This window comes from Parasteatoda tepidariorum, chromosome 3 (assembly GCF_043381705.1).
Source record: "Parasteatoda tepidariorum isolate YZ-2023 chromosome 3, CAS_Ptep_4.0, whole genome shotgun sequence".
NCBI lineage: Eukaryota > Metazoa > Arthropoda > Arachnida > Araneae > Theridiidae > Parasteatoda > Parasteatoda tepidariorum.
Window position 1 is genome coordinate 57,003,252 of NC_092206.1, and position 20,996 is coordinate 57,024,247.

Below are 20,996 nucleotides of genomic sequence, written 5' to 3' on the forward strand. Positions count from 1 at the left end.
AGGGTCCGCTTTTATGAATTTGTGCAAATAGGGTCCGGTTATTGCAAAAAACTTTTTCAAGGACTTTTTAAATTGTAAATAGATACAAGATTATGCTCGGCACTGTAAAATTATAATAAAAAAAATAAATTTTCAAAAATAAATAGCAATTGCTGCTTCTAAATTAGAGATGCAACATTTGATATTTAACCTATACTGCTGAACGCAGAATATTCATTTCGGACGAATAATGGAAGAATCGTCTGCCGAAGACAAAACTTAATTCGTTTACATCCATCTTTCTTGTTTTCTGCCCTGGGAAGGGTTTATTCGATTAACAAAACAATAATGAAGATAAACAAATTTGTGAAGGGTCCAATTAAAAGAAAAGTCATTTTGTGAAGGGTCCGTTTTTAAGTTAAAATATTTTGTGAAGGGTCCGTTTTTATGAAAAGATATTTTGTGAAAGGTCCGTTAACGGACCCAAATTTCCTCTAAACAGACCCCTGGATAAGCAACACTAATCTAGGAGTGACTTTCTTAACTGGAAATTTTCAAGATGGATTTCCAGGCATTTTTTAATGCTTAACTTCTTTACCGAAATCGTCATCCATTAAAAACGAACTAAGGGATTTTTTAAGTTACTTTCGGCTTCAAGAAGCTTGTAGTCTATAAGTGAGACCCATAATAATCAATAGCCGGTTCCGGGGCTTGGTCTCGTCTTTTTCGGAAATTCGGTTTAATTCCTATGGTTGACCAAGTAAAGAGACGCGCATATGGCGTTAGGGGTTATTATTCGTAGTAAAACTTCCGGCTAGATACTTCCGACTGTTTTTTTAAGCCAAAGCTTGAAAAAATGCACCATCCAATATTATTATACTTGTAGTGTTTTCAATAGGACGCGTTATTTTAATCTAACTTTCAACGAAACAAACAACACATTAAATTCGGAAGATATCCGCAAGCTTGCTATGATTCTACCCAAAATTGTGATATTAATTTAGTTAAGACCTAATTATTCGAATAAGATTGTGTGATTTTTTTTCTTCTCTAATTTTATTTCTAACGATGAACAACTTAACGTTTTTACCCAATTTTTGTTTAAAATTTTATTTTTTAATTTCCTTCTATTTAAATTTTACCAATGATAATATTTGGTATGGGGCTGTTAGAAGTAAGAAGTTTTCCTTTGATGAGGTCACCAATAAATAAAATGTAAAGCTTTTAGAGGTTTGACAGACCGACATTAAATTACGAAAGTAAACAAGAATTTTTAAACACCCTATCCCAGAAAATAAATCAAAACTAATAACTTGTATCGATTATTTTGGTTATTTGTAATAACAGCATAAATTTCAATTTCATGTACCTAGCTTAAATATTTATGGAGATATGGGCAATTTTAATAATAAAAATTATTTAAATTATTAATTAATTATTTAAATTATAATAAAAATTATTTAATAAAAATAATTTACTTCTTTTTGCTGTAACTCAAAAAATATTTAATACACCTAAACAAACTTTTTAGAGTAATTTAAAATTATTTACAAAATTATTAATTTAAAACTTGAAAAAAAATTCGTTAAAAATTGCATAAGATATGAGTATTTAAAATGGCTCTTTTATTCTGCGCAGACGTGGAAAATCTAACTTTTTTCATAATTTTGTAACAATCGTATTTGGCCACAAATGAAAAAAGTCATATTTGAATATTTTAAAAATTTAAAAGGTTTTTAGCAATTTTCTAAGTAGTTTTGTACTTTTTAAAAGTAATCTCAAAACGATATGGGCTTTTTCTCAAATTTTGTTTTGTATTATGAAACATGTTTTGTTTAGAATGACATCGGAAGCAACAGCCGAGACTACAATATGAAAATTGTGGAAAACCCCTGATCTTTTTCCGCTTTCTTTTATTAAGTACAAAAACTACTAAAAAAATTGCTTGAAACTTTTTAAGTTTTTAAGCCATACAATTTAGCCTTTTTTTCACAATTCATGCTTAGTATAATTTTTTCCTTTCTTTTTTTTCGCAAAAAGAAACTAAGCTAATAATTAAGAATAATTATTATAAGAATCTTGTTTCCTCTATGCCAAAGAATATATAATATGAATATATTATTCTTATTTGTCTATGCTTGAGTTCTACCACCTGCTCCAAAACTAGTTTCCTTTTTTACTTTTGTCCTACAGAGCAGGAAGTGAAAGACAAAACTTGCTACATCTGGCGGTTTATTTATTTATTTTTTATTTATTTATTTATAATTTCTTGTTTTTTTTGTTTTTGCATTCTGGGCATTATCCATAGAAAATTAGACTTCGCTGTATTTCTTCTACGGACGTGATGTTATAGATAGAGTATAGACAAATTCTCTAAATCCCTATTTATTTCGAAACATATTAAATTTGGCTTTCAAATTTAACAATACAGCTTTCATGCAATTGTAAAATTATCTATTTTCCAATTAAAGTTTGATATGTGATTTCTGACAAAAACAAATAATGAATTAGTTAAATGATTTATTAAATAAAAAAATAATTTACAATTTTTCAAATAAGCCATTTGTAAAATTGTTCTACTTTTTATAGCGATTTCAGACGCAATGTATCGAGAATAAATTACTAACGAAAAGAAATGTTTTTGATCACCCTATGCCAAAAAAATGTCAAAATAAATTTTTAACTCATAACTATTAATTTGCTTATAATATGCAATAATTGCACAAAATTTCGTAAAACTAGCCTNAAATTCTGTCTTCCCATCATCCCCACAGATAAAGAAAACTTCCATCGTTACAGAGAAATGAAGTATACCATTTCTGACAATTCACTCCACAATCGGGAGATTTGCATGTGGGTTTTGAGTTTTGGAAATTAAAGAGATTACCTCTTTCTGCCCCCTTCTGGTCCATACCCTCTCTCCTCCATCCCCCTCTGGGGACTGGGACGATACATTTGTCACTGTCACCTATCCCATCCGCGGGATAGATCGTTATTAATAGAGTTGCATATTTTATCGAGACTAAAGTCCCGGTTCTTTATACCCAAGGGAGTTCCTCACTAATTAGTGATAACTATAGGACAACCGAACTGGAAAAAACAAAGCAAAATATAAGTAATGAGTGGAGAGTGAGTTTGAGAATTTTAACCGCAGCGTCCTGAAGTGAAGTGGATTGATGAAGTGAATATCGTGTGGAAGATATTGGGAAGAGCAGAAATGTTAGTCGAAGATCTTAGGCGATCATAATTGAAGTAATTTGCACAAATAGTTGCAGTTTCAGCCCTTTATTGCTAATTATCTTTAATACACAAAATTATAAGTGAGACATCGAGAATATTTTAATTTTTCGATGTTAATGAAATATTTGGTGAATATGCTAGTTGTAGTATAGGCAGCATGGAAATGGTTGTGCTAGCAGCATTGCTGCTGCGACTTGAAGGTTAAAGAATACGTCAATATTTAGGGCTATACTAATTAAATCTTTCAATGCGATTATCATATCTTAAAGGTTCAGGTTTGAGAAAACATTTTTCTTACCTGAATGATATTTGTTTCTAAGGTATCTTAAAATCATTTTTAAAACCCCCAAAAACTCAATGTGAAGAAAGACATTTTTATTGTCGAAAAGTTCAAGGCGAATGAAAAATATTTGAATAATTATGACAAAATGAAGCGAGATAAAGGAATTTTGTTGCTAGTACATTTGCAATTGAAGTTTGGTTTTAACGCAATTTTTTCGATATGTTGCTGCATCATTTTCGTGTGCAGTTTCGTATACTTTAAAATTTGGTCTAACAGTGAATTTAATCATTACAAATATGTAGATTAAAAACGTTCAATTATTGAAATTTTACTTCACCCATTTTTTTTTAATGTAGTGACAAACAATAAAGAAAGTTTTTTCCTGGCATTACATAATATCTCTATAGAAACATTGTAAAAAGAAATTTTGAAAAAATAAGTATTAACTATCGCGCGTCATGTTCAAGATTATACTGATACGAGTTTCTCGTTAATAAATTACGAAGAGTGCCGGTTTTTCTCCCTGTGCATTTCTCAAAAGACACTTTTATTTAAATACTTTAATTTATTGTTATTTATTTTATTTGCTAATAGCCGCCTAGTCTGTGTGATGAGTAGAGTTTTCACCTACCAGGCAAATATCTAGGCACTTTTATAGTATTTGAAAATTATTGCAGATGCTAAAATAGAATAAAAAGCTGCTGTTTAAATTAAGACTGTTATTAATATAAAACTCTAACCATTTTAATGACTTAAATTTGCACAGATCCTTCAGTAAATTTCATTAAAATTGCAATATAAATTTTATGGCGTGGCAATGTTAATGATTTGTATTAATTTATGTTCATGAAATTCCTCATTCAAATTTTAGTAGTCCATAATACCTTAAAATATCTTGATTTCAGTGTCCTCGAAAATATTAAACAGACCTACAGATTTCAATCTTTTAAACAAAACTTTAAATTTTATTTTAAAATATGAATGAACACTCTCAACTATAAATACTATAAGCATTCAAGAAATCAGAATAATATAATGAAAGGAATGTTGTATTGTTAAGATCGTTAAACCTCCACGACAAATTGAATCAGTCAGGTAGAAATATTTGCATCTATTTGAAAATTTCGGAACGCATTGCAAGGAACTCATTACTTTGTATCAAGACATTAAGAATCTTCAACGCACAGCCATTTTAAACCCAAACCTATTACTTCCCGACCCTTTGGCATCTTTTAAATCAAACCTCAAATAAATGGAAACCGCTATAATTCAGTGTTCACGAAGATAGGGGGGTAGGGTGCTGGAAAGGGTGGACCAGATTATGGATTATTCATGCAACTGCATTGAAAATTCTGCTATAGCGAAAGAGAGGATCTTTTGCAGAATAAATCTTTCGGTCTTGGTGATCTATCCTAGTTGTCTGTCCTGGTACTTCCAGGTGCTTCGAGATGTCAACCTGGGATTCGGTCAGTATAAAATTGTTCCGCGACGCTAAACTTTTCCTGGAAATTCCATCTACCTCACAAACACCCCTTTTGTTTAAGAAGAGCAGTGACAATTCTTCCTAGCTGTGATTTAAAATTCTGGCGCTTTCTGGTGTATATATATCCCTCGCGTCATGTGCTTTGTCACATGGTATTGCGTGTATGGTTTGGTGAACTACCTAAGATGTGATCTTGGCAAAATGGTGTAACTCCGGATTACGTTGATCGATTCTAAGGAATTTTTAAGTTTTGCATTTTAAAATAATCGGGATTAGTTCAGAACTGTTAAATTGTCCTAAGCTACAGACATAATGAAATTTTGTTGTTCATAAATGAACTATGAGTATGAACTTATTTATTTTATCGGTATTGTAAAAACTGTCCATTGTTTCCATTTTATACAAGGAAAGAAACATAAAACAAATATTTTTATTTAAAATATATGAAAAGAAAAAGCTGTTTAGAATTGATGAATCTTTCTTGATAGGTCTTTCTGGAAAATGAGGAAACTAGAATTGATTTTGAATAATGACCGAAAAACAATTAAAGATAGTTGAATGCTTTAAATCAAACAATGTTAAAATTTCTAGCATTGATGTACCTTTTCTAAGAAAATATTAAATCAAATTCCGGGAATTTGCGTTTTACATTTCTTCTTTTGTTATGGTGCATATTTAAAACACGCTAATTTTTCAGTTATTTTTTTAATTTTTGAGTCAATTTTTATGGAAAAAAGAGTTTTTAAGTAGAAAATTTCCTCTTTTTTACAAAAAAAGCTTGTTAAAATATTCTGGATAAGCAGAAAATTCAAACGAAAAATCAATGCAAGATATTTTGAGAAAATTTTCATCAAAACTGACCATGAAGTATAGAATATGCAACTTTTTTGAAAAGATTACTAAACCTAAAACCTAAAAGTAAAACAATACTTTGACACTAGTGAAAGTCTAAAATAAGGAAATCAATATGCACTTACATAACGAAAAGTTAAGAAATTCAAAAGCTAAGTTTGCAATTAAGTTCCAAGAAACAGGACTTAGAAGCAGTAACTGTCAAATTTTTTNACTTCATGGATCTGTATGAGAAATTGCACGATCTAAACACTTCCAAATTTATAAATTGATTATCGATGTATTTTTTGAGAAGTATCAACAACAACAAAATGTGTTAGTATCGAAGTGTTCCCATCATTTTGTCCAACCCCTGTCGGTACTAATTAAACTTGGATTAAGACACCCCTTTTGAATTTATTAATAATTAAATTTTCCTTCGTTTTCAAAAAACTATTTTACCCCTTATTGTGAGATGTTGTTATGGTAATTCCAATCTTACCATGTTAGGTCAGGGCAAATTACATGAATATCAGTTTATTTCAATTGTTTCTAATTCCATTTCACAATTCATAAAATTAACTTTTCAATACGTAAATTTTTCAAGCAACAATTAATTTTATGGGACTAAAAATAATAACCCAAAAATAGTGAATAACAATAAAGACTGATTGAAATTTTCTACGTGATCTAAACATCTTGACTGAAAAATATCAAAAACTTTGGCCGATAACTTTGATATATTTTTATGGAAATCATCGCAGCAGCTACTGTATTTTGTACATTATTGTACGTTATTTTCCCAAGCAGTGACGATCAAAGGTTATAAAACAGTTATCTGTCCTGAAATTTGCTAACATTATAAAAAATACGATGTAATAGTTTTAAAGTTTTCGCATTCTCTGATATGCACCGTTTGTAAAGATGCCAGAGGCTGTTACCTAACGCCTCTTTCTTCACCCACGCCAAACTTCCTAATAAATGCAATGTTGTTAATTGTTAAAATGCTGCATAAAAATGGATTACATGGGACTGACCTGTTAGACATTCCAAAATGCAAGAGTAGTCAAAATACCATTTAAATATAAATTTTATCTCCATCGTTCAGCAAATTATGAACCAAATTAAAATACTGAAAATTCTCAGCTGCATAGAAAAGGAAAAAAAAATTTCCTTCGCTCTTCGAAACTGTGCATGCAACAAAATAAAACCGAACATGCTTCTCTGGTTTGATGATTGTCAGATTGAACGTGTATTTTACTTGCTGGAAAAGTTAGTTGTTTTTTTAAATTCAAATACATCTTCTACGGTGAATCTTATACCTATTGTTATTAAAGCATTATGTAATGTTCTGTCTCGAAACGCAAAGTTATTTATTTAATATGATCACGATTTTTACTTAAAAATTAAAGCTCATAACACAGAATAGGGAAAAAAAATGTAAAAATTATGAATGGAAAATAGCTCATATTTACTTCGTGCAACCTTTTCTTGACCAGGAAGTGGGAAAAAAATTTATATTGCTTTAATTAGTTTTAGAACTTTCAACTACTTTAATTTTTTAAAACTTTTTTTTGTTTTGTTTAGAAAAGATTTGAAAGATGTTACTCCATGCCCTTAAATAGGGTCCTATTATCGCAAGGACCTACGGGGCTCTGGGTTCACTGTTTGAAGAGGCATTAAATGATTGTTATTAATGTTTTTTTAGCGGTTTTTATTTTTTTTATTTTCACCTCACTGATTAATTTATATATGATATGCTTACTTCTACGTTTTGTAAAGGATTATTTGTTTGAATTATTAATAATTATTTCAGTGAACAAAAATCTTTCAGTTTCTATGACATTTTTATATAAATAATATAATTAGAATTCGATGTTTAAACCTATTTCAAAAAAGCACTATTCTATACAAGATTGATAATTTAGAGTTTTTTTTTAATTGCAGAAGGATATAACTTTTTAAAAATTTATCCAAGTCTGAAAAACATTATATTTTTTTTAAAAATGTGATTCATTTTTTTTTAACACTAAGATTACTGATTTTGAAAATTAAAAAGGATAAGAGATAACGCAAAACTAAAATTTAGGCCTCGGGCACAAGTTCACCATGTCATACTCTGCGATACAAAGTCGGCAAAAATAAGTTAATAGATATGAAATTAAAAGAAAAGTTAAATTCTCTGAATAATTTTGGAACAAATAAACTACTAAATTTTTATTTAAGATTCAAGGAATTTGCATTATTAGAAAGACATATTACGCACTAACTCTATTTATTTAATTATTTTTAATTTTGCCATTAAATTTTATTCTAATTATTTTATTTATTAATTTTTTTTCCTTATTTATTTCTTACGAATTCCTAGGCATCATTACTGGTTTATTCTTATTTTTCTTGTATTATTATTTTTTTTTTCATTTCATTGTAATTATTATTTTATATTAGGATATACTATGAACTATTAGACTGTTTGAATTAATTTATGAGGAGGGGGGAGTTAACTGGTGCACACGGAATAACTTCTCCCCCATAAATTGATCCAAATTGTATATCTCGCCAAAACTACACCTGTCGAGATACTGGTAATTGCTTTCAGGTGTGTTAGTGGGCATAGTGGGTATCCTATTGCCCCCCCCCCTCAGAACGAGCGTGCCTTAATATTCTCTTAGCATGATATAACTATTTTATCTGGGTGTTTACCTGATAAAGAGGAAAGTAAGAAGGCCTCTCAGAAAAAGTAAGATCGAATTCTTAGCTTTCAGATGGAAAATATTCTAAAAATGAACGAAGCTAAAGAGCTTTACTTTGACTAACCACCATTTCATGAATAGCTTAGCTTGTCTATCGAATTGAGATGGATTTATGTAATGTTGTAATGTATCTGCAATTTTTAAGAAACTATTAATTAAATAATTAAAAAAATTAAATAATTGAATAAAATAAAATTTGAAAATAGTGAACTAAATAAAATTTTGATTATCAGAACATTTTTTCTAAATATTGAAAATATTTTGACCTAAGCCGTTATTAGCAATCACATTAAAGGAGTATTTGAATTCTTTAAGAATTTTTTTAATTGCAGCTCATCTCTAATTTTTCATTAAGCACAATTATTACATCAATTAAATTTTACGGAATCGAGCGTAATGTTATTATGATTAATAATTTTAAACTATATAATTTATCATCTGTATCAATGAGGTTTGAAAATGAAAAAAAAAAAATAAGAATTTAACATAATAAGGTGATTTCACCGTGAAAACAAAAATTAAAGATTATAATTTTGTTTCAGGTGATTGAAACTATGATTGGAACTTTTTCTATGTACTGATATTTAAGTCATGATACAGACTTACAAAAGAAAGAACTACACTAAATTCATATGTCATGTTCAGTATAGAACTGAGAAATCGTTCAATAGTCTTTAATAGTATGAACAAAATTTTCTCAGCAATTTTATTTATTATTATATTTAAGCACAACATTGTTAAATACGGTTTAATAATTAACTCATTGTTTTTACTTATTCGTAAATCTTGACCCTGAAGTTTTCCTTTTTAAAACTTAGTTTTCTTTTCCGCAAATAAATGTTTCGAACTTCCAGAAAAATCCACCTTAATTTAAAAAGGAGTTAAGTATATTGGTTTTTGTGATACGAAATGAAGGAGCATAAACCAATTTGCTCAATCCAAACAATTTTTTAAATTTCTATGAAATTATATTACATACAAAATAAATTTTATGCACAAAAACACACTTTTTTTTTACACACAGAGTATTCCGTAAACAACGCTCGTAAACTAAATTATTAAAATTCTTTCGAAAGTAAACTTGAACTATTAGTCATGTTAGATGACATAAAATAACATTGAAGCGAGGAAAAATATAATAAAAACTGAAACAATAATTTATGAGGTAGGAGACATTCAAAACATTGAAAAAAGTTTGAATAGCAGAATTAAAAGAAAGCTATTTAGAAATATTTCTCAAGAAATACTTAAGTGGTGTTTAGGACATATAATTCCTCTATACTTGAAAAAAGTTTTAAAGCTTTCAAAAGCGTAATAGTCAATAAATTACGAACGAAAGCAAGGATTTTTGAACACACTAAAGCAATTAGATTAGACAAATTTGGTTGTTATTTGCCAACCCTTACGTACTTTTGGAGTTATGAACATTTTTATAAAATAAAATTCTTTTTGTCTTGTATTTTTTGGCTATAACTTTGCAAATAATCAACAAATTTTTTGGAACTATATTCAAATAATATTAAAATTGCTATCTTAAAGTTTACGTAAAAAAACAAAATTGCTCAAAATATGAGCTTTTAAAGTAGTCTATCACTATCACTCTAAGCATGAGCGGAATAATTTTGAATTTTTTTTTTATACATATATTTAACATTTTTATATATTTATTATATATTCAAGAGATGATTAAAGTTTTAATGCATTCTTTAAAAAGTAATGAAAATAAGCCTCCGTAGCTAACTTATCATCATATAGATTAGGAAAAGGATATGTAACGTGATTGCAAATTTATCATAGAAGCCAACTCAGAAGACAAGGAAACTCTTAATTTAGGAACTGGAACAATTTTTTTTGGTGAAATGCCTTCAAAAACAGCGTTTGCGCTTCATGGAGAGGAAAACTGCGCTACATTAAACAAATACTTCAAGCTACAAATAATGCATTTTTTTTTAAATCAAAGTTTGCCATTTTTTTAATCAACAATATTTTGTCATGGTTCGAATGATTTGAATTAAAAATGTAAAAACAAAAGTTGATTTCAAAAATTTTGCTTTATTTTAGTCTTTTAAAAACTAGCTTCTTCTGGAAGCAAAAGAACAGACAAAAAACTCAATGTACTAACCATATTACATTGAGTCTTATGTTTTACGTAATGAATTATGTTAGTCATTGCGCTAGTTAGCAAGTATACTAACTTTTATTCTTTATTTAAGCAAAATAAGAAATAAGCAGATGAAAAATAGAGAGAGAAAAAAAAGAAAGAGCTTTTTTTTTTCCCAAAAAATTTTTTTGCCAAAATTCGTTTAAATGTGATTAATTTTTTTATATACAAAAAGAAAGAGAGACAAACTGAATAGATGTCTTTAAAACTAAATATGCTAATTCAAAAAAAAAGAAAGCAGTCTTTTATGGCTAATTTTTTAAAATTAAACCAATTATGGTGAAACTCTGAAAGTAAAATTATATTTCTACTAAAAGCTTAAATATTTCCTCTCTTGCTATTCCATGAATTACTTTTTTTTCTATTTTTAAAAGCAACAACAAATTTCTCATTCTAAAAATAAAATAAGAAATGCTCAAGGATCGAGTTTCCTGTCGCTCCTTCAATGCTCATGAAGGGGAGAGGTACAAGATGGATGACCATAGTTACAATATATTTGACAACTTCTAGGAAACATGGTGATTTACTATTTGCGGTTTCTACTGACCCTTTTGTCATTCCAAAAATTTGCCACTGTGCTTTTCTTCAAACAGGAAGAACCATGCTAATTTACACCCAACTGAATCACACAGAGCGGAACCTCGTTAATGTAATCACACTCCTTGATGCAAATTTCTTTTAAACGAATACTAAATTTCGATTAACCATTAGATGGGAGAGGAAAATATAGAGCAAAGAACATTACGGTGGAAAACTGATGATTCACAATTCTTCATCAATATGAATTGGTATTTCTAAGAAATATTCCATATATTTTGCTTTAGTGTTGATTGTTTAACCTTAACAGCAGCTATGTAATAAATAAAAAATGAATGAAACCAGCTGTACAGGGAGTGAGTATAACTGAACCATTGGTAGACGGAAAAAAAGGTCCCGGAAAAAAAGGTACGGAAAAAAAGGTACCGGTAAAAAAGGTCCCTGGAAAAAAAGGTACGGGAAAAAGGGTCCCTGAAAAAAAAAAGGTCCGGGAAAAAAAGGTCCCGGAAAAAAGGTACCTCCATAGGGAAAATCTGTAGGGATATTTCCCCTCTCGCTTTCTGGGCAGCATGAATGCTTCTCAGTGTTTCAATGAATATTCTTTTTATCTGTAATAATTCAGATTAGATCATTGAGGTAAGGAGAAGGGTAAGGGGGGGGGACTTATGTGCTGGTTGTATTACGCTTTTTTTTTAAAATTTTATTTCATTTATTTATTCTTCTTTGATTATTTTTTAAAGCGGGAAGATACTATTTAAATTTTTCAATAATGTTTTACCTTTTTTTGTAATTTTTTAAGTGAAAAATGTGTTATTTTCTACGGTTCTGTGCTATGTTATCAATTGTAACTTATTACAAAATAAGAAAAAGCGAAAAATGAAAGAAAATAACATGCAAATACCTGTCAAAAAATTTCTATTAGAAGCGTTATAAGCGAAACACATTAATTTTACTCCCCCCCCCTAAAAGTTTCATATAGCCTGATCACACTTTTTCAATAGAGTCAAGATTCCCGGTACAATCATGATCTTAGAAAATAAATAAACAATTTTATTGAACATTTTCATATTTAATTAACTTTTTAAGAATAAATGCATAAATAAGAAACAAAAGTTGGATAAAAAGCACTTTAAAAACGCTCGACGCGGAAAACCATGCAGAAAACCAAAAACCAGAAAATACCCACACAAAAAAACGGAACAGCAAAAAGCGCTTCAATCTAATCTTCTCATTTCAAATATTTTCCCCTACAGAATTTTCCCTACACAGGTACCTTTTTTACCGGGACCTTTTTTTCCGGTACCTTTTTTTTCCTAGAACCGAACCATTAACCATAATATAAATTAGGAAACAGCACTTTTTTATTTCCAATATGAATATAAAGCTATTTTTCCCCCTTTGGGTGTTAATAGTAACTTTTGTATAGGTTAAGAAGCATGTTTTCTCAAAAAATCTCATATCCTAGCAGCTTTTTTCAATAGAAATGGCTGTTTTGACATCACTCTCACAGATTATTCGGAGAAATTGATACCCAAACTTTTTCTCATTTAGTGATTGACTTAAAAATTGCAAAGACTAGATTTTTTTCCATCATTCTCTGCATTCGTTATTTTCCTGTGGCACCATCTATGGCCAAGAATTCTGCCACACCCATACGTCACACCCGTTTTAAAGTACGGATCCATTCATACATCCATTTATTCATCTACAGATCGTAATTTTGACCTGAACCGGAGAACGATTAATCTCCAATCCAATACCACCAGAGGTATAATTTGTTATGGGAACATTTAGGGCTTTGTGACCCAACAGATTTAACGTGCATCTGTCACCATTTACTACACTCTTCGGCCGACTGGATTCGAGCTCCCGTTCTCACGAACGCAATCTATAGTTCCAATGTAGGTTCTTGGACTTTTTCTTGGCAAAATCAATAATATATTTCAAGGAAAATGACTAAAACAAGCAGCATCGAAATAATATAATTACATAAAATCGTATTCCAAGCAATCGAAAATAGTTTTCACAGTATTGTCACTTCACTCTTATAAAAGTGTACACCATATGAGCGCGTTCATACCACCTTTAGCTAGTACACTCTCGATTATCCGTGCACGGATTATCCGGTTTGCGGATTATCCGTGTTCATTCCGGAGTCACACGAAAAATATAAAGAGAAACATTTTAAAGATTAAAGAAAATTTTATTCATGAAGTTTTAACACTACCAAATTTTTGGAAGCAATATTCGTTAGTGGATTGAAGTATATCGAATATCAGCAGCATGGTCAAAGGTAAAATCGTCTACTTTATCACGATCTTGGAGAAAGATAATATCGCTCGATGAGCAATCTTCTTCAGATGTTCAAGAAAAATATGATAACAGTATTCTCGAACAAGCAAAAGAAATCTGAGGTTTCGAAATTCTTGACGAAGAAAATTTTGAAGATTGGTTTCAAAGTGATGCATGTGAGCCTGGCTTCCTGTATTTGACAGATGAAGACATCGTTATGTTGTTAAATCAAATAGTGATGATAGTGACTGATGCAGAAGATGTAGTAAATGAGGGAAATAGAATTTCTATTTCTGCTGCTCTGTGGAAATTTTATTAGATTATATGGGAGGATTTCATTACGGTGACATTACTGCGGTTCGTAAAACATGTGTATCGATATATGGCGAAGACGCATTACACATTTTTTTAAAAGGAAAATTCCTAGTTTGATGTTATACAGCATGCAAATGTCAGTAATTTTTATATTTTTTGTACTGATATTGATTTTTTCTCTAATTAGAAGAGTTTTCGGATTCTCCGTGCTCCCTGTCCCGGTGATTAACCCGGATAATCGGGAGTGCACTGTATTTTTGAAAATTTGAATTACTTGTTTGTCCACAGAACGCAACATGATGAGATTTAGACTTTGTTGTCTTAGACTAAGGTGACCAGCGGTTTTAATATTCTAAGAACAAAAATATATACGCAAAATAAGAAACGGACCACCCTAAATAACTTTTGATCTAATGATCGGATCTTCACTTTCTAGAACTCAATCTTAATGGTTCAAGGGGGTGATTTTAAATATGACAATTAATTAGTGCAGACGATATTCTAAGTGGTAGAGGGGGAAAAAGGTCCCAGAGAAAAAGTACTTGTAAAAACAGTCTCGGTAAAAAAGGGGAATTTCAGGGCATTCAGTTTCGCTGAGTTGGATGTATTTCTTTTCTTGGTTTTTTTAAGGGGGAAGGATTATTTCAACATTTTTTAATGGATAATATGTAATTTTTTATTTTAAATAATATTTTGCGTAGAAGTTGTTGATGTGTTTAAATGAATCTGAGGCTTTTGAGTCAGGCCTATTTCTTCTTTCTTTTTACAAGAGGGAGAGTATTTAAAATAATTTTTATTTATATTTATTATTTTGATGTATTTCTTTTTTTTTTTTATGAGGAAAGAATTATTTAAAATATTTTTTTTATGAAATACATGTTATTTTTAATTGTTTATTTATGTTATTTATTATTTTGCAGAAAGGACTGCAACAATTCTCTGTATCAAGAATAATTTTCTCATTATTTTATTATTATGATTTAGATTTGCTAATTGAGGTAAGGTACTTTTGGGTGCGACGTATTTTTTTTCCTTTTAAGAAGGTGGTTTATTTTAAAAGTTTTTTTTCTTTCCTTCTATTATAGATTTTTTTCTTTTAAAAAAAAACTAATTTTTATGTAGAAAGGGCTGAAAGAATTCACTACATGATAAATGTTTTTCTCACTATTTTATAATTCTGATTCAGATCCGCTAAGTGAGGTAAGGAGGAGGAATTTTCAGGTAGAACACTTCTTTCATTTTAAAAGAGAGATGTTTTTTTTTTTTTTTTTTTTTTTTTTTTTTTTTTTTTTACAAAAGGTGTTATTTTTTAATTTTTAATATAGAAAGTGCTGAAAATATTATCTGCTCAGTGAAAGTTTTTCCTACTATTTTAACAGGTATTGAAGATTTTGATAAAGGGAGGTGTCATTTAAGTGATAGAAATTTTTCTTTTAAGAGATTATTTTAAATATTTTTATGGACCATTTATTGATGGATATATGGGATAGTTATTCTGCTATTCCATGCAACACAAATTATTTTAATAATGAATTTAATTAAGATTACTTGTTCATAGTTAATACATTTTATTTTGGTATTTTAAATACTTGATTAAATTCTTTTTTTAAATGGTTAATTTTATAGCACTTATAAAAACGTTAGTTTGCGTTGATAAAATACATTAAATAGTGCGTAAGAGCACTTTCAACTATTTTTATAAGAATTTTTTCCAATAACGTTTCTATATATGGGTGATTCTCACGAAACATTACAATTCGGACAAAAAATTTCTTCAAATTTAAAGTCTTCAAAATAATCTAAAATTTTTTTTGTATACTTCTTTAGCTACACTTATTAATATCTTATAGACAGCAGTGTAGTTTATTGACATTTGCTCGAGAAAAAAAATAAAATAGAAATTCACCAAATCTTGAATGCCAGGAAAATGACATATTACCTTAGAAGTTTAAAAAACAGTCATTTTAAGTTAATAGTAAGTAACTCAACTTAAGCCTTTATGTTAGATGGACCATAAATTGCTTAAATTAATTCTTTTTATCCACTGTAGAAGGAAGCAAAAAAATTTTTGTTGCTGATATGTGCAGAATAAAATTTTGTATAATAATCAATCATTAAATAAATAAATAACTTTGATTACATCCAGGCCTATTACAATCATACATAAACTTGGAATTAAGTTAATATTTGCTTTCCCTCTTTACAGCAATACCAGTTAAAAAGAATTTCTGGTAACACTTCAATGTCCTGGCATTCATAAGCCAGGATAATGACAAATTCACCATTTTATAGCATATAACTTTACTTTAACTTAATATTTTGGCCAATGACTTTTATATTCTGCAGAAAACAACAGTATTTCTTAAAATAACTCAGATAAATCTATGTAGTTTTTGTTATTAATGATTTCAAGAAACCAGGAAAATGACAGCATAAAAACCTACTCACCTTGAAAAAAATTTTTAAATAGATTTTGAGCCAGAAAATTGGTTCTTTATTCATGCAACAAGACATGTTCAGTTAGTAGGGTATCTAATCAATCTGTTAACATAAGATATTGATTCCTGGCGCTATCGGTAGACGGAAAAAAAGGTCCCGGAAAAAAAGGTACTGAAAAAAAGGTCGCGGTAAAAAAGGTCCCTGGAAAAAAAGGTATGGAAAAAAGGGTCCCTGGAAAAAAAGGTCCCGGAAAAAAAGGTCCCGGTAAAAAAGGTACCTTCATAGGGAAAATCTGTAGGGATATTTCCCCTCTCGCTTTCAGGGCAGCATGAATGCTTCTCGCTGTTTCAATGAATATTCTTTTTATCTGTAATAATTCAGATTAGATCATTGAGGTAAGGAGAAGGGAAAGGGGGGGGACTTATGGGCTGGTTGTATTACGCTTTTTTTTTAAATTTTATTTCATTTATTTATTCTTCTTTGATTATTTTTTAAAGCGGGAAGATACTATTTAAATTTTTCAATAATGTTTTACTTTTTTTTTGTTAGTTTTTTTAAGTGAAAAATGTGTTATTTTCTATCTTAAATTATATTTTGTGAAGAAGTTGCTAATGTGAGGCTTAAAGTAGCCAATCGGGGAAGTTGGGAGAATTTATGTGTTGGATGTTTATTCGTGATTGGAGGTGAAAGTATTGGTCCTTTTTAATTAGTTAAAAATGGGCGACACGAAAAAAAAAACATGCACGGAACAGCAAAATGCGCTTCAATCTAATCTTCTCATGGAGTCTAATCTTCAATCTAATCTTCTCCATGAATCTTCTCCTTTCAAATATTTTCCCTACACAGGTACCTTTTTTACCGGGACCTTTTTTTCCGTACCTTTTTTTCCAGGTACCTTTTTTTCCGGGACCTTTTTTTCCTAGAACCCTATTTTGGTTATAAATCACCAAATAAAAGTAGCCAGGAAAATGACAGATTTTCATGGGACAAACAAATTATTGACAGAAAATTTTTTTTTAAATGAAGTTTTGGTAAACAATACCCTCTGCGTATATTCTAGAAATGCTAACATAGGATAAGATAAAAAAAAATAGATTTTGAAAAATGCATGGGAAGTTTTGAAGCTAGTTATTATTGGAAATATTGTTTGGGACATGCCAGGAAAATGACATTTTGATATTCAATTAAGTTTTTTAAGTATACAAAACAATGACTGCTAGTGCAAAGTCATTTTAAAATGCCAGCAGCAACAACAATGCTATTCATTAATTTTTTTTTAAAAAAAGTTCTTTTAGTATTATAGTATTAGATCTTGGAGCAAGGGACAGTGAATATCATGTTTCGTGAGAATCACCCATATATATAAAGCAAGCGAGATCCAGTGTTAGAATCTAGCTTCAAAAGTAGTAGCAAGAAATAACTCTCTTCTTTTAGATATACTCACGTAATCATTCACATCTTTTACATNAAAAATTAGATTTTGAAAAATGTATGGGAAGTTTTGAAGCTAGTTATTATTGGAAATATTGTTTGGGACATGCCAGGAAAATGACATTTTGATATTCAATTAAATTTTTTAAGTATACAAAACAATGAATGCTAGTGCAAAGTCATTTTAAAATGCTAACAGCAACAGCAATGCTATTTATTAATTTTTTTTTTTAAAAAAGTTCTTTTAGTATTAGATCTTGGAGCAAGGGACAGTGAATATCATGTTGAGAATCACCCATATATATATATATATATAGTTTACTTTTAAACATTTTTCCCCTTCCATTTCATGTTTGTTGCAGTTTTATTTTTAATTCTTTTTAAAACAGCATTAATGAAACATTTTTTAATAATGAAACATTTTTTAATAATAAATTGTTTTCACCAAGCACTAATCTTTTCACGTAAAACAACAAGAAATGTATGTTGTATTTTAAGGAAATAAAGAGACGATATTGTTGTTAAGTACAATTCCATTGTTTTAAAAGTCATGATGATCTATTTAACATTATCTATATCTAACTTTCCATTTTTAAATTCTCGGAGATCTGGTCAAATGGTCCTCTGCGATTTCCCCTCTATTAGATGACAATATAATTAAATTTTGGAAAAAAATTTGTTTCATTTTATTCGCTGAAGTGTGCCTTAACCTTGAAACAAAATGGCTTAATAAACGTAGCTACTAAAATGAAAATGTCATTAAGAATATACAAAAGTTTTTAATGCACTTTTTTTTTTTTTTTGTACGTCAATCGCAAATACTTGACGCTTCTTCAATCCAGTTACTGAAATATCTGTTTCCAGAATACGTTTCGTTAATCCATTAAATTTTTGAAGCCGATGATTATCTTGACGTGTGTGTGAATACACTTCTGTACTACAATGAATGTATCCAGGTGCATATTCTGTTAGAACATGTAGGAACAAACCTTCTTCCTAGAATGTTTCTTCCTGAATGTTATCATTTTAAATTTCTATTGTCCCCCCAAACCTTTCTGAATGACCTTTACTCGTCGGTCACTTTAACCTCATTTCTAGGAATTAGCAAGCACACGAGTTACACGTGTTACTGGTAATCGAACATGAATATACAGAATAGCGACTTCAACTGCAAACTTCAGTTTATAAGTGTTTTGCGCAAATATATTTATGTAAGTAAATCATTAAATATTGCTATTGATGATGTATGCAGTTATTTAAATTTGTTTAAAAAAGAAAAGAAAGAACATTTAAAAAAATATTTACAAAATCCTATGAAAAGCAATTAATCTGAATGTATATTTCTTGAACTTTTCGAACAAAACTATTTCTTGCTGCAAAGTTCATTTAAAAAAAAAAAAACTACCAAAAATGTCTTATAACTTAAATGAAAGTAACAACTGAATGTGTAGTCAATATGCGAACACAATTATTTACGTTAAAACCAAAATGCATAAAATTGCATTAACTCATTTACTACCTGAGAGCATTTCGCAAACTTTTAATATCCTGGCGAAAACGCATAACTGCATCTAAGTTTTCTTGAAATAGAAAAGAATATCTTTTTTTAAAAAATAAAATGAATCCTTCTTTAAGACGATGTCATATTTCGTTATATTAAAAATCGATAGTAAGTGAAATAATACTAGCAGAAACATGATTGGAAACGAAATATAGATTTCGAAACACTGTTGTCCTATATTATATGGAAATTATAGACTTTTATAGTTTCGAAAAGATGGAAACTTTGTTTTTGATATATATCATCATTTTTTTAAGGACAACAAAAACATAAGAAAACTTAATTTTAAAAGAAGATAACAATTTTTATATCATTGTCATGGATACTAGGGAGTGAAGTCATACAATTCAAATATAAAATATTCCAAATCAAGAAGAAAGAAAATTTAAAACGAATATATTTATTTAGAAATAAATATAAAAAAAAGACAATTATTTACTCTGAATTTTAGACATTAGAATCAAATTATTCAAAAAATTGTCACATACTGTAACACAAGGCACTAAATGTGTGTGTTTGAATTGTACAACTGTAAACTTATTGTTTTAAATAAATTACTAGAGAAATAAAAAAATTTAAAGCTTTGTTTAATAAATTCTTATTTAGATAATTAAATTCAATAATATTTAGGTCTTATGAAATATAATCGATTTTATTTTTTAATTTCCTTTCATGTCCTTGATTCGCGGTTTCCAAGGATTTCTTCAAAATTTATGGGAAGTTTAATCGATATTTTACGATACCACTGATGCTACACAGACATGCTTGACAGGGTATGTAAGGGTGAAAAACGCATGCCAAGCTATCGGTATACATCTTTAATTAATATCATTACTTGAGCTGTACACCACAGCCACAGCATGCTATTTCAGCAGCCAACTGCCTTAAATTCTACTAAATATCTATGACATTAGCTACAGTTCCTCTTGGGCAAACCCGTACCGCGGGTCGGTCTTTGAAATATTTTATCAATTTTTTATTCAGATTTCTCTTTTTAAACTAATTTTTTAAAAAAAAATTTCAACTATCATCAATGAATTACTTGTTTATTTGCATTCAAAATTAAGAGTTAACATGATAAAAAACATTTAAAATTAAAGTACATTTAATGTCTATCATAAATGGAAAATTTTGCAGACCATTTATAGGTTTTACGTACAGTAATAAAATTTTTGTATTTTGATTACAAAAAAAATCCCTACATGTAAAATATTTAGTATATTATGCAACAGTTATCAGGAAATTTATATTTCGTAAAATCTACTGGATTTTTTCCTACTCATGTTGGCAACTATGTATAGATAAATGTAAATATATAAAGGATGAACCGAACGCTTTTTTTGAGAGTTTTGATTAATTCTTTCAAAGATGTGTGATATTAGTTTTTTGTATCCAAAATTATGACTTTTTTATTTTTATGAAATAGAAATGAAATGTATTATTGATGAAATTTTCATTTATATAATTTTTTTTTAAATTGAACTTTCTTGTTTAATTTGTAATGGAGCGAGTAACTTTTGTTTAACTTAGATCAATTATAATTTTTATTTATTAAAGAAAATTCATAAATTTGTGATCCTGAATGCTTTCCCACACATATTTTACTAATATTCAGTTTTCAATTGATGTCACAGTTCCATGTAAAAATATTCTTTTTAAAATAGTGATTTACTATATATATGAATGTATAT

The 20,996-nt window shown here is 29.0% G+C and overlaps 2 protein-coding genes across 6 annotated transcripts in view; one reads left to right on the forward strand and one right to left on the reverse strand.

Moving 5' to 3' along the window:
- The window catches only part of LOC107457377 (putative carbonic anhydrase 3), a 49,464-nt gene that overhangs the window by 26,496 nt on the left and 1,972 nt on the right, over positions 1-20,996 (reverse strand). For 3 of the 5 annotated variants that reach the window (XM_071178677.1, XM_043051555.2, XM_043051553.2), the window contains exon 1: positions 6,854-7,040. The exons of the other annotated variants lie outside the window; for them this stretch is intronic. In XM_071178677.1, coding sequence (XP_071034778.1) covers positions 6,854-6,917 — 64 coding nt within the window. In that variant the 5' untranslated portion in view covers positions 6,918-7,040. Of the gene's footprint in view, positions 1-6,853; positions 7,041-20,996 lie in introns of those variants that run through there. 5 annotated transcript variants of the gene reach the window in all.
- The window catches only part of LOC107457376 (piwi like RNA-mediated gene silencing protein aubergine), a 34,541-nt gene continuing 32,413 nt past the window's right edge, over positions 18,869-20,996 (forward strand). The window contains exon 1 of the mRNA XM_043051552.2: positions 18,869-18,955. The gene's annotated coding sequence lies outside the window, so the exon portion shown is untranslated. The remainder of the gene's footprint in view (positions 18,956-20,996) is intronic.